A 13,102-nucleotide genomic window follows, 5' to 3' on the forward strand; every position below is an offset into this window, starting at 1 on the left:
AAGCGTTTAGAGAAAAGCTCAAGGAGTTTTCTCAAATGAAGTTCTTGACAAGTGGTAGTATAAATATGCTGTTATAATGCTTCCAAATTAGGCATGTCTCCAAAGACCTGAAGGATGGGGCACCTAATTCTGTTTCACCTGCCTTAAAATAATAAAAAGGCTTGCAGTTGTGTCATCCAACATGATAAGCACCATGACATTAGCACCGTGTTGCAGTATCAGCAGCGCAGCTGTGTCTCCTGCCCAGTGCAGCAGTGCCCCAGCAGTGACTGATGCCAGCAGTGTGACCCGGCAGGGTGAGTGCATCTGGGGCACTGTCACCCTCTGAAAGAGCTGTGCAATCCCTGCTTGTTCCAGGAGTCAGAGCCCCAGGCTGCGAGTTCCTGGAGGGTTTTATGGGAAGCACATTAGTAATTACACGCAGGAGGTCTGTGAGATGATGTCAGAACCAAGGGAAGCAATTAATTTTCTCTGCTGCCTTTGGTAGCAGACTTTGTGCAGCAGAACCAACATTACGAGTAGTAACACTTTATCTGAAGGAAAAGATCCTTCACTCCCCTTTCCCTGACATTTAATTACAATTATGTTTTGCTGAACATTTCTGGAGCTCAAATATTCCAAACCCAGGAGGTGGCAGGTGTGGTGGGATTGGTGCCTGAAGGTAACAATGCTGGGTATGCCTACAAAGGCACTGTCAAAAGGCAAAGGCACTGCTTGTCAGCTTCCTCAGTAATTCCTGTTTGGCAGATTATTTTTGTAATCCAAGTATCTTCTAAAGAGTGAGCTGCTGATTTTTCCCTAAAGAAAAACCATTTCATTCAGTTCTATCTATTTTGTTAATATGAGTTAAGCTGTTCTTTCTGATTTCAAGTTTATTAAATTGACACTGGTTTGACTGGTATATTTCCTTCAGAACAAAAGCTGAAATCGTGTCCTGCACTGAAAACCAACAGTTTTGTCTGTCCACAAGAAAGTTGAATTAACTTGCAAAAGCTGCCTTTGAAAAGTGTCATGAGTTTTCAGTACATACAATGTTTTGTATGTAACACGCAGTGTAGCTTTATAACATAAAAATGTCATCTTTAACTTGGGCTGGCCCAAAACAATCCTTCAAAACATGCCAGAAATGGAGTTGCAACTACTCCAAGCATGTGCAAGGAAATATTGAAGCTGAGGAAAGAAAAATGTCTTTGTAGAGCTCTGGCAGTCACCTAACCAGTCTGACAGCATTCCAATAGCCAAGGACCTGCCTTTTAGAGAGGGAGTGGAATGGACTTAATTGACAGAGGATGGATGGAGAGGGCTGCTGAGATCAGATCCGTTCTGTGTGTTGTCCATGGCCTCAGTGAGAGGGACTGCAGGACAGTGCTGTGCCCTGGGGGCACCAAATTAAAACCTCTCTTTCCCAGAGAAGGAAAATGAAGCACTTGGTATATTGATGATGCTCTGGAGATTATCAGAAAGTGAAGGGCTTCCAAATTTTCTGATCTTCTGAAAGAGTTCAGTTACTGTGCCTACAGGCAGAGAGGGAGAAGTAGGAGAGAATTCCATTTCATTAAAGACCAGCCACTGACTGCACGGAAAATCTCTTGAATGCAAAATAAAGGCAGAAGTCCTGGAGGGAGAGCTCTGGGCACTTCTAACCAAACCCACAAGTGGCTCTTTCTCGCTGAGTTGTGGAGGTCAGTGATGGAGCCCGACCTCCACAGATTGGCTCAAGTTTTGGTAAGAGTTGGGAGCTCCTGTGGTGATGGGCTGGGTTGGAAACAAGCAATGGAATATCAGCCTTTGATCTGTGCAAGAGATGGGGGCTACTGAATTAATGCTGGCATTTGTTTATGCTGTGAACCTGAATTGTTACTCCCAGGTTTGTTTTCCTGGGAAGAGCACACATGCCCCAGGACAACACTGGATTGTCAGCAGGTGACTATAATTAGCTGTGCTTAACTGGCTAAATCAGGATGTTTTGACCAGTATCTTGCAATGCTGAGAAACTGTCAGGATCTGAAACATTAAAACCACAAAAGCCTGTCAAAATTTCTCACAAGTCACCTTTCAGCTGAACAGAAGTACAACCCAACTATTAAGAGAATGCTGTCATATTTAAAATATTTTTAGCATGGTGTCCACTGCTTTTGCATTTGTGCTCTGTCCCGTTCTACCCCATCTTCAAAAATAACTTAAATCTTTGGCCAGTTTCAGTGAAATGAAAGCTCTCGCAGACAGCTGACTTAATCCCAGTTGCATGAAAATTAAGGGCTTGGTGGAGACGATAAATCCAAAGATTTCCTCTGCTTTAGGCAGGGATTGCCAAGGAAGTTTGGCTGGCTCCTAGGCGAGCCCAGCCAAACAAAGATCTGTGGTCTGCAGACACAGAACCTGGCGCAGCACTGGCTTCCTTCTGCTCTAGCAGTAGTTGGAGGACAGAAATGGGAGCTAAAGTGCTCCCTGTGCAAGGGGACCCTGGGAAGAGAAGAAAGCCTGCAAGGCATCGGGATTTATTAGTTCCTCTGTGTATGGCTGTGGAGAGCTGGGGCCATATGCCTACCTTGGGTTTATAGCCAGTGATGGAAGATTTGAAATTGTTTTTTCCTGTTGAAAAAAGGCAAAAAAGCCAAAACTTTCCCTTCCATGTAGAAGACCCATGTAACCAAAGAAATACTCTGTGAGGGAACGAGCTAGATGAACTGACTATCATATGGAGAAATTAGGTGCTGTTGCACAAGGGAATATTCTTTGAACTGCTGTTGCAGTTGCTGATGTTAGCAATCAGCTGCAGGTTAGCTGTAAGTAAAACAAATTCAGGAGGGTAATTAAAGAATGAACTTCTCTACCATGTGCAGTTCCCCAGGAGAAGTGCAGGGGACTGGCTGGGGTGTTGCATAACAACACACACAGGATTCAAGCAGTTGAGGTCAGTTGTTTTCGCTGGCCTGTTCCGTCTGTGGAAAGAAAGAATGTAGTGAGTGTACTTCATCTTTTTTTAAAGCCTGCTAAGGGGCCTTTAAAACTTTTCTTATAAAACATGGTTTATACAATTTTTTCATCCTTCCCTTCAGCTTCCCACTTCCTCAAAAAATAAACCCCAGCTCTTTCCCTCCAAGGTCTGCTGTACCCTGCGTGCTCCATCACTTGCTATAAAACTTCTGCTTTTGCAGTGGCAGCATCCCTGTGTCCATGCAGAGACAACAAGAGTTTTCTGGCCTTCTGCTCTAGGTCTGTATGATTTTATGGTGTTATTGGAAGACCACTGCCTTCTTTCCCAGTGCAGGGCTTTTTTTCCCCTCGGTTCCCTGGATAAATGTAGTGCCATGAATAAAATAAACACTGCTGTCAGTCTCTCTGCATATTTTTTCAGTGTGCTTCATTATACAGAATTCTTTCAAAAGAAATGTAACTCACAGTCTTGGCTGGTTCCCAGCACCATTAAAGGTCTGCTGGCACTTTTCTTAAGAATCTGGCATTTTGCTTCTCTTTTTTTATAGAAATTAATTTCACCTTCTGCTCTGTAGAATGTCTGCTGCCTTTTAGCCCAGCTGTGGCTGCACAGTAACCCCTGTCTGGCACTTGCAGATACCCTTAGAAGTTTTTGGAGGTGAAAGGAGCCAGTGACTTCTTCATTCACTACCAAACTGGCCCAGTAGATGCTACAGACTGAGATGTCAGTCCCTAATCCTGGAGTAAAAAAAAAAAAAAAAAAAAGTTCTCTGAATGGCTCATTGTTAATAGCACATGAAGTCGTGTTCATGTGTGCAAGGTAAGGGTCTGACTGATCTGTTTGGCAGCGTTGCCTGTATCGGTTTTGTTTCGGGGGGGGGGGGGGGGGAACAGAGGATTTTTTTTCTTTTTGGTTTTGTTTTTGAAAGGGAAATAATTTCCTGATAGTGATGGTGAAGTTTCAGCAGTGACACTTTTACCTGTGCCCTTAGTCCTGTACAGCTCCTCAGCAGGGTCCTGTGGGGACTTGAGCAGCTGCTGCCTCTGGTCCCAGCTGTGAGAGCTGGTGGCACCCCTGGGGCTGGGGACTGTCACCAGAGGCTGAAGCCTCGGGGGCTTCAGGGCTGCTCTGTTTGTTTTCCAAGGTCTCAGGGCTGGAATCCAGGTGGAGAAAGTCTGCAGGGGCCAACGTTGTAGGTGAGGAGAGGAGTAGAACTCGCTATCACTTTTGGCTACTGAAGCTGCACTTTTTTAACCAGATGAAAAGCCCAGGAGTCCCTCACTGTGCTGTGGTGTGTGCCCAAGAGATCCTGGCCAAATGGGCATGGTTCTCCCAGCCAGTGGAACTTGCAAGAAGCTCTCAGAGGCTGCCCTTCACCTCAGCTTCTTTCTGTTCTCTCTGGGCTTTCCTCAGCTGGCAGGGCTGGTTTTTGACTCCCAGCTATGAGATCCAGGTCTCCTCGCTGTTGCTGAAGTGCCTTTCCTGGTGGTGTCCTGCTGGGAGGCTGCAGTGCCCAGCTGTGGCAGGATGTGGTGACGGGGGATTGTCACACATGGGATTGTTTAGCAGCATTACAGAGAACTGACCTCACACCTCCCCACCATCCCAGACAATTTTCCTTCTGCTTAAAATCTGTGCCAGAATTTGCAGTTTCTTCTTCTTGTATTAATTCGTACTTCTGACTCGGCAAAATTATTTGCCCACCTCCCATGCTGCTCACGGCTTCAGAAGGAGTGTGCACACCACGCTCCCACCCTGGGAAAATGCACTCAGGCATTCAAAACTACCCGATGTTTTCCTAAAGCAAGTTCTTTATTAGCTTTTGAGGGTGGGGCTTGGCTTTTTTCTTTTCCCCCAGCTGAAAAGCTGAGAAAAAGCTTCAGCACTTTTTACATCGAGAATTTCAAGGAGAAAAAAAGCCTCCTGTCTGATGCCAAAGTTAAACTCTAATCACTGCTCAGCTCTCTTGGAATTTGGCCGCATACCAGTGTTCCTTCCCTTTGGTGGATCACATGGAAATACCGGAGTCTTTTCTTAAAGAACCTCTCAGCTCTTTTCAGGTACTTGCACAGATGTAACTTTCCTGTTACTATTCTAATGCCTTTTACACTCTCAATGCATTAAAGCACCATTCCTAGCAAGCACCATTCAGATCTACAAAGTTTTATGTTTAAGCATTAAAATACTTTTAAGTGTGTTTAAGCTACATAAATGCGCTTTAAAAGCCTGGCTTTAAATTGATATTCCTATTCTGCTGGAATAGAGTCACAGTTTTAATCTTGGAAATAGCACTTAAATGTGCTTAATGAAAATAACCCACAATTGGTTCACAAGTTTATGAGAGGTTGTAGGAACAGCTGAGATGAAAGTTGAGAGATGAGGGTCCCTGTGTTCAGTTTGTTCATTGAGAATATTTAAGATTCTCTTTCAGCTGCTTTTTACACCTAACTCACCAGCTGGTTTTAATTTATGACCAGTGTCCTGGAGATTCTTTCTGATGCGGAGTTCTTAATTCTGTCAAAGCTGACCTAACTGTTCTGTAACAAACAGATCATTTAATTACAGTGTCTATGAACAGCATACTTGGTTTTTCCCTCAGTGCTGCTTCTTCCTTGTTTTCACTCTTCAGTTGCATTTTAGCTCATGTGAAGAACTCAGTGATTAATTCCCTGATCTGATTAGCTCAATACTATGGTGGTGTCTTGAGTGCTGATCACTGCCCTGGTTCCCCATTTTCCTGGTCCCCGTGAGCAGGCACACAATGCAATGGCAGGCTGTGCTAGAAACTCACAAAGCCAAAGTTATCTGAGAGCGATCTGATCCGCGGGGATGAATGCAGTGACCTTTCTCCTGGATCACTACTTCTATTTAGATATTAAACTTTCCTTCCCGTGCTGCAGAGCTGAAAAGGTGCCGTATCAGGCAAGAATGTGTGTAAAGGATTCCTTTGTTAACTGTTGGCAGCAACCTCAGCAGGCCTTGCCAAGTCAGTCCAGCCCACCCACCCATGCAGGAGCAGCCAGGGATCCCAGCACAGCCTGAGCTGGGTGTGCTCCCTCCTGGCAGGGCTGTGCCCCGGGAGCTGGGACACTCAGGAGCTGGGACACTCAGCAAACGCTGGGACACTCAGCAAACGCTGGGACACTCAGCAAACGCTGGGACACTCAGGAGCTGGGACACTCAGGAGCTGGGACACACACTCAGCAAACGCTGGGACACTCAGGAGCTGGGACGCTCAGCAAAGGCTGGGAGCAGCCCTCCCCTTGCCCCAGAACGCCCTGCTGGAGCAGCTTGCTCACTGTGCTCTCCCTACCTCAGGAATTGGCTGCCCAGAACCAGAGGAGTTCGGTGTGTCCACACCTCTCAGCACCCCACACTGCTCTCATGATTTAAATACATTTACACGCCACGTCCTCCACTCCAGGGGAGAAGGAAGTTATTAACAAGTTTGCAGAAGGGTATGCTGGAGAAACTAAGCAAACAGCCAGAATAAAAATCTCCTACCACCTCACCTTTTGCTAAACCACTCAACCATCTTCCTCCTTTGTCCTTCTTCATCACACCTTTAGATTCTCTTCCAACACACTGATGTGTTTTGGTTAGAATTGCAAAAGATTGACCAAAATAATACTCACTGGATGTTTCAGAAATGTTTTTATTGTTTTGCTCAGGACAGTTTTCCAGAACTGCAACAGCAGTCCTTCAAAATCAAGGTTAAATGTCTCTGCAGGTAAATGTGCATAACCTGTGTTCCTGAAACAGCTCTGGAGCCTTCAGTTACAATCCAGAGACACTCTCCTAAATGACAACCACATACTCGTGATGCTTCCTGCAAGAAAAAGACCTTTGTGAGAGTTCTGATTTCCCCAGAGTTATACAAGAACTGAAATAATAGACTGTAAACACCCATTAGTCCAGCCCTGTGCCACAGTGGGATTTTCTCCTTATGTGATTTCCTATTGTTAGGCTAGGTTCATATGACCCAAGCAAGATTTACCGTCTTTCTCCATGCTTTGCTCATGTTTTCTCATTTTTTTCTTCCCCTGCTGCTCACCCTTCACCAAAGGGCAATGACTTTCTTTTACACATCTCCCAAGTCTTCACCTTGCCTGAGAATATCAGCCTCACCCTGCTACACAGGGTGTAGCAGAGAAGCTGCAGAAGGACTTCACACAGTCAGTCCCTCTTTCCCTGGTTCTCTCTCCTTGCCCCTCCTGCTTTGGAGATATTTATTCAGAGGCCAAACGAAAGAAGAAAAATATCTTGCAATTAAAAATCACGTGTACAGGGCAGAACCTATGAAAAGAAGGATCAAAGGAATTTCAAGGGAACTGAAAGGGAGACATGAAGTAGAACACACAGGTAACTGGAGAGGAAATCCCCAGGTGGATAATCCACAGTGTTCATGGAAAACATAAGAACTGTATCAGTCAAACTCTTGGAGGCCAGGGGAAGATACTAGAATTGTTAATGTGTTAAAAGTCCTGTAACGTGTAACAGGTGACAGTGTAGACTATCAGTGACAAGAACCGGAGCACGGGTCTATCAGAGCTTGGCTGATAACCATGGCAGATGACAGGATGCAGCACGGAACACTTGAACTTCGCCGTGGTACACAGCAGTACGGCTGTGTTAAAATAAATAGTTTAGCTGCATTACACTCACCTGGATGTGCCAGGTTATGTTGCAATTTGTCCTTATTTATCGTGACATAGCAAAAGGAAAAGTACCCCCAAAGCCTGGTTCAGAGCCAGTCAAGGCTACCTTGGAAAACGTCACTGCTTCGAAAGACACTCCTGGAAGAAGGTGCGGAGGATTCCGCGGCCGGAGCCGTTCGGGCGCGGTGTCAGCGCCGGGGCTCGGCCGTGAGCCGGGGCCCCGAGCCTGCTCTGAGCGGGCCCGCGAGGGCCGAGCCGGGGCCGTGAGCGCCTCGGTGCCGGCAGCGGCTGCAGAGAGCCGAGCGGCAGCGGCAGCGGCGGCAGCGGCAGCAGCGGCAGCAGCAGCCCGGGCCGGGCTGGGCTGGGCTGGGCTGGGCCGGGCCGGGCGCGGCGCCCGGGGCAGGTGCGCGGCCCCCGGCGCGGGGCGGGCGCGGCGCAGGCACCGCCCGGCTGCGCGCCCTCCGGGGCGGGTCCTGCCCGCCCTTTCCGCTCCGCGCCGGGGGAGGAGCGGCTGCGGCGGCGCCGCTAGGAGCTGGGCAGCTCTGCCGGGACCGGGACCGGGACCGGGACCAGAACCGGGACAGCGGAGCCGGGAGCGCGCCCCGAGCGGTGGGGCGGGCTGCGGCGCTCAGGGCTGCGCGCCCCCGGCCGGGGCACGGCTCCGCACCGGGGCAGCGCGGCTCCGCTCCGCGCACCCTGCGCGCCTTTCCGCTCCGCGCCGGGGCAGCGCTCCGCTCCGCGCCTCTCCGCTCCGCGCGATGCTGCCCGGGCGCTCCCAGAACCGCTGCGCCTGAGGCGGGCGCGGAGCGGCCATGCAGCCCTCGCTGCCATAGCTGAGCTCGGCGCTCGGCTCGGAGCCCGCGGCCACCCCCCGGCGGCACCGGCACCATGAGGAACGGCGATGACCTGGAAGGCTTCGACGGCGAGGCGTCCAGCGCCTCCATGATCTCGGCGGCCAGCAGCCCCTACCAGCCCACCACCGAGCCCGTCAGCCAGCGCCGCGGGCTGGGCGGCCTGCGCTGCGACCTGGACTACCTGCGGGGCACGTTCGGCAGGCTGAAGCTGGCCGAGGTGGTGAGTAGGGCGGCGGGAGCGGGGCCGCGGCCGGCGGGAACGGGGCGGGCCCGGCCGGGCCGTGCGGCGCTGGCGGGGCCGCGGGGCGCGCTCCGCTCGGGCCGTGTGCCCGCGGCGGGCCGGGACAGCGCGGCGGGCCGGCACCGACACCGGCACCGACACCGGCACCGGCACCGGCACCGGCACCGCTGACCCCGCTCCCGGCGGGGCTCCGGCGTCCCCCGGGACCCGCCCGGTGCCGAGCGCGGGGGGCCCGCGGAGACCGCGCTCGCCGCCTTGCCCTTAGCGCGCTGAATTCTCCTAAGTGCGCCGAGTAAAAAGAAAGAAACCCTTAAAAAAACCCCGAACACCAAACGTGAGGTTTTGTGCTGTGAAATTAAACGTGAGCTGGGTTCCTTCGTGTACTTTGGACACCTGAGCTGGTTCAGTTTGATGGAGCCCGTGCAAGGCTTAGACCACCCCAGCAGTGAAACACGAAAACATTTCAGCAGTTTCTGTGGTGCTAGTGGTGATGTTTGCCTTCATCTGATCTGCTTTCCAAGTCACTGTGATACATTTTTCAAATCAACAAATGTGTTTTTCAGGATATTAGGAAAAGTTGTGTTTTATGAGAATGGCAATCACCTTGAAATAGATTTTAAAGCAATTTTTTACAGGATGCTGCAAATTCTTGTAACTTAAACAACTTAAACAAGTTCTTTGAGAAGTGTGATGCCAGAAACATTTTAATATTTCGTATTTATAACTTCGGCATTTAAAACCACTGCTGGTTAGTACAAGGCAAGACTCGCACAATAGGTTTCATGAAAAACACATTGGAAGTATCCTGGCTTCAGCTGCATACAAGTTTATAGAGTACTCTGGTGATGAATTCATTTCTTATGAATGCCCAGTAAAATCCAGGATTTGGAAGTGTGATTTGTTTTCATCTCATCTCCTATGTGCAGGGTAGGATCTGTGCTCTGTAAGTGGTAGCAGTGAGCATGTTAGCCCAGTAAAACAACAGGGACCAGCAGTGTGTGCGTTGTGTGTGTTCAGGACTGAAGCCAAAGGATCTGTCATCACTGTGTAACATCTACCTGTCTTCGAGCTGTTAAAAACTGTCTGTGTGGTGGAAATCCTGGGTTGGTGCTGCCTGATATGCTGAAATAATCCACCCTCGGGATTGTTGTTTCAGTTCCTACTGTAGATCCTTTCTGCAGTACACTAATAACTGTGGCAAGTCTTGTTAAAAACTTGTTATTAAAATGATTGATTACTGATTGTAACTGAATCCTTTATTATTAAATCTGACTTACTTGGAACAAATCCCAAAGATACATGGAGTACACCTCGTAAGTTTTTAAGTCATGTAAAGAACGATGCGGGAAAACCACGCTCTGCTGGAGTTAGAGAGGTTTCCTTGTCCCTGGACAAAGACACTGCTGCTCCCAGTTCATCACTGGGGAGATTTATACTTGCAGAGCAGTGTCTTAGGAGCTGAGCCATGCTTTGTGCCCTTTTCGTAAGAATGATCTGAGCCATTGCATGTGGTTCCCAGAGTGTATGAATGCAGAGGGGCAGCAGTTAAGAAATTAAATTAGCTAGTGTAGGGTGGAAGGCTGTGTACCACCTCAGCCTGGTTACTTGTACTCAAAAAGCTCCTCATTCATGGTAATGGAAGAGCAGACCACTGACATTTGCAAACCAATGGAAAACTGAGCAGTGTTGGAAAAGAGAGAGAGCACATTCCACTGTGTACTTAGGTTGCTTATTTGCCAAGTATAATTATTTCAGTTACGATATTCAATAATGCCTTTACAGAAATACTGTAGGAACTGAAACGTAACAAAGTCTGTGGTGTAGAACTCTTATGTCTTAAAAACAAGAAGGAACTCCTGGCACTCAAAAAAACATTACAAAAAGGAAAAAGGTAAGTATTGGTTAGGATAGAAGTCTCTGAGTGTGTTATAGTAAAAAAATGTTGCAGGAACTTTACAATGCATGTGCTTAATTTAGCATCAGGATTTATCTTAAAATACATTCATGATTGACAGGCAAAATATCAGCTCAAGGCAAACATTGCTGCTGCTTGTTCTAATCTTTGGTTGTAGGGCTTCCCACAAACTGCCCTGTGGTGCTGAGAGAGGGAAAACTGCTGCTCTTTGTGGCTTGGATGGCACTGTTGCCAAATGCCCATTTTTGATTGCCAAAAGCAGAAGGAACAGGGAATGGGGAAAACCCCCCCATCACTTAAAATAGGTGTAAGGCTCTGTTAATTTGTTGTAGATTTATCTTTATGGATTAAAATAAAGGGGTTGTTACAAGAGGGAAACCACGATGACATTGTAGGCATATGGAGTAATGTAAGTGCTGCTAGAGAGGACAATAGTTTTAACTCATTAATAAAGTATCTTCAAAGTATCCTTTGCTTGCAGGAAGGTGGGGAGTGTTGGGCCACATCAGCAAAGGAAAAGAGTGTGCAGGACTCCTGGCACCTGAGGTGTCCCCAGACAGGTGGGAAGTAACACATGAAGGGAAGTGGGAGAGGACTTAAGGTAGCTCGGAGCTTTCATGTTTGGTTTGTGCCTTTTGGTTTTGTTCCAATGGGACTTTGAACTCAAAATTAAAGTCAGGGAGAAGCCAGTGCATTTGTGTACTAACCAAAGAAATGCTTTTCCTTTGGAGAGGTTGTCTCCATTGACCTTCTGGCAATTAAAAGGAGCAGTACCTTTTCTCATGGAAGGACTGAGAGGTGGCTGTCCTTGGAGAGCAGAGCAGGAATGTTCTTTAGAGTTTATTCTCATTTCTTTCTGGCATGAATTTGTTTCTCATGCTTTTAAGGACTTTAATACTTCCCACAGAGACTGTTGTACAATGATGAAATGGATATCGCCAGAAAACTTTGCTATGGATGTCTTCAAATGATTTGTTTTGTTTCAGTACATTCTCCCCATTCCCTTGAATTTCCTAAGGAGAAGCTCTCCTTCTGCAGAATGTGCTTGCTGAAAAGAGGTGTTTACCATGGGGAGTCAGGAGGGACCCGTTCTGTCATGCCAAGGAGATGAGCTGGTTAGCAGGTATCCCCTCTTTGCAGAAAATAGTTTCATTTTAGATGAGACTGTCTGCTTCCCCCCCTCCCCCCCTTCATTTTAGTTTTCAGCTTTTCAAAATGCATTATTTATATTTTTCCTTGGTTATTGTAATTCTGTGCCTCCAAGGATCTTACTGTTGTTAAAGCTGGGCATAGACATATTTCCTAATGAAATTGCTATGGCCAGTCATGGCTGCCCTTTGTCTGCTGCTCAGTTTTTCTGGGAGTGTGGCTACAAGTGGGCTGTTCACAGGCTTGAAGGAAAGGAAAAGCAGGCAGGATCCTGCTGGGAACCCCATTGGTTTTCACGGGAATCCTACCAGGTTTTCGTAGGCACTTGATTTAAAGTAACATATATCACCTTCAGCAGCTGGGCCAGTGGGTGTGAAGAGTTGTGCCTGGCCAGTTCCCGTGAGGTTGGCAGCAGTTAGGAATGGTTTACCTGGGGCAGTGTGATCACAGAGCTGACAGGGAGCAGCAAGAGGCAGAAACCCCTGAGCATGTGCTGGCTGAGAGGATGGATGGCATTTGTGGCTCCGACAGCTCTAGACTTTTTTCTCCTCATGTGTTTGTCCCACATGCTACAAAAATCCATCAGAGATTCCTTTTAAAGAAGATAATACTTCTGCTTGGGAGTTCTCTGAGCTATGAGATGCTGATGAGTGCACTGGGAAGTATCACTCCATGCTTGCTCTCATCTTCTTGTCTGTAGCATTTGATATTGCCAGGAGAGGAAGCAGTTTGAGCTAAATGAAATCTGGTGGGAATAGCAGTTCAGACGTTCACAGTTTTTGGAATAAAAAGTTCCATCTTCGTTGGTGGAGAGTAGCTGAGCATTGAAAAGAAGTTGTTTTGTGGCTTACTGTCATTATACATTTCCAGATTCAGAAATGGGTTGCTGAGGCCAGGACTACAGTGAAACTCTTGGCTGTCAGGTTGCAATGAAGAAAACAAAATTCAAAAGCCAGGAATGCATGTCTACATGGGTAATAAGACTATAGAGAATTCTCATTGTTAATTATATTTGAAAATAAAAGTAATAACATCTATGTTCCAAGGAATAAGCTAATTGCTGACTATTAGAATCTGGTTGAAATCTATTCTCAGGTGTTCATACTTAGTTATTGCTGCCTTCTTGTGTCTTGGGCTCAGCATCTCAGCTGGAGGGGAGGATTAAATGGAGCCCCCAACCTCCCACCTGTGTGTGATGCAGCACACCTGAGGGCCTGTCTGACTTGCTGCTCCTTTGCCCCTGCAGTGCTCTGGGTGTGATTCCCGACTGGGAATGGGGGGCTGGAGCAGGGCTGGGTGATTTGCAGGCAGCTGCCATCTGTAAGCCAGGGAAGTTACCAGGGGACC

The 13,102-nt window shown here is 47.8% G+C and overlaps 1 protein-coding gene and 1 long non-coding RNA gene across 2 annotated transcripts in view; one reads left to right on the top strand and one right to left on the bottom strand.

The window, feature by feature from the left end:
• Positions 1-6,577: 6,577 nt before the first annotated feature.
• Positions 6,578-7,998, bottom strand: LOC115496843 (uncharacterized). The gene is made up of 2 exons (XR_003962380.4): positions 7,604-7,998; positions 6,578-6,767 (listed from the first exon to the last, which is right to left on the bottom strand). It is a non-coding gene; the product is annotated as an uncharacterized lncRNA (long non-coding RNA).
• Positions 7,999-8,109: 111 nt separating this feature from the next.
• Positions 8,110-13,102, top strand: part of CMTM4 (CKLF like MARVEL transmembrane domain containing 4) — a 35,336-nt gene continuing 30,343 nt past the window's right edge. Inside the window, exon 1 of the mRNA XM_002189437.5 lies at positions 8,110-8,670. Within this exon, the coding sequence (XP_002189473.2) occupies positions 8,485-8,670 (186 nt within the window). The 5' untranslated portion in view covers positions 8,110-8,484. The remainder of the gene's footprint in view (positions 8,671-13,102) is intronic.

This window comes from Taeniopygia guttata, chromosome 11, assembly GCF_048771995.1.
Source record: "Taeniopygia guttata chromosome 11, bTaeGut7.mat, whole genome shotgun sequence".
Taxonomy (NCBI): domain Eukaryota; kingdom Metazoa; phylum Chordata; class Aves; order Passeriformes; family Estrildidae; genus Taeniopygia; species Taeniopygia guttata.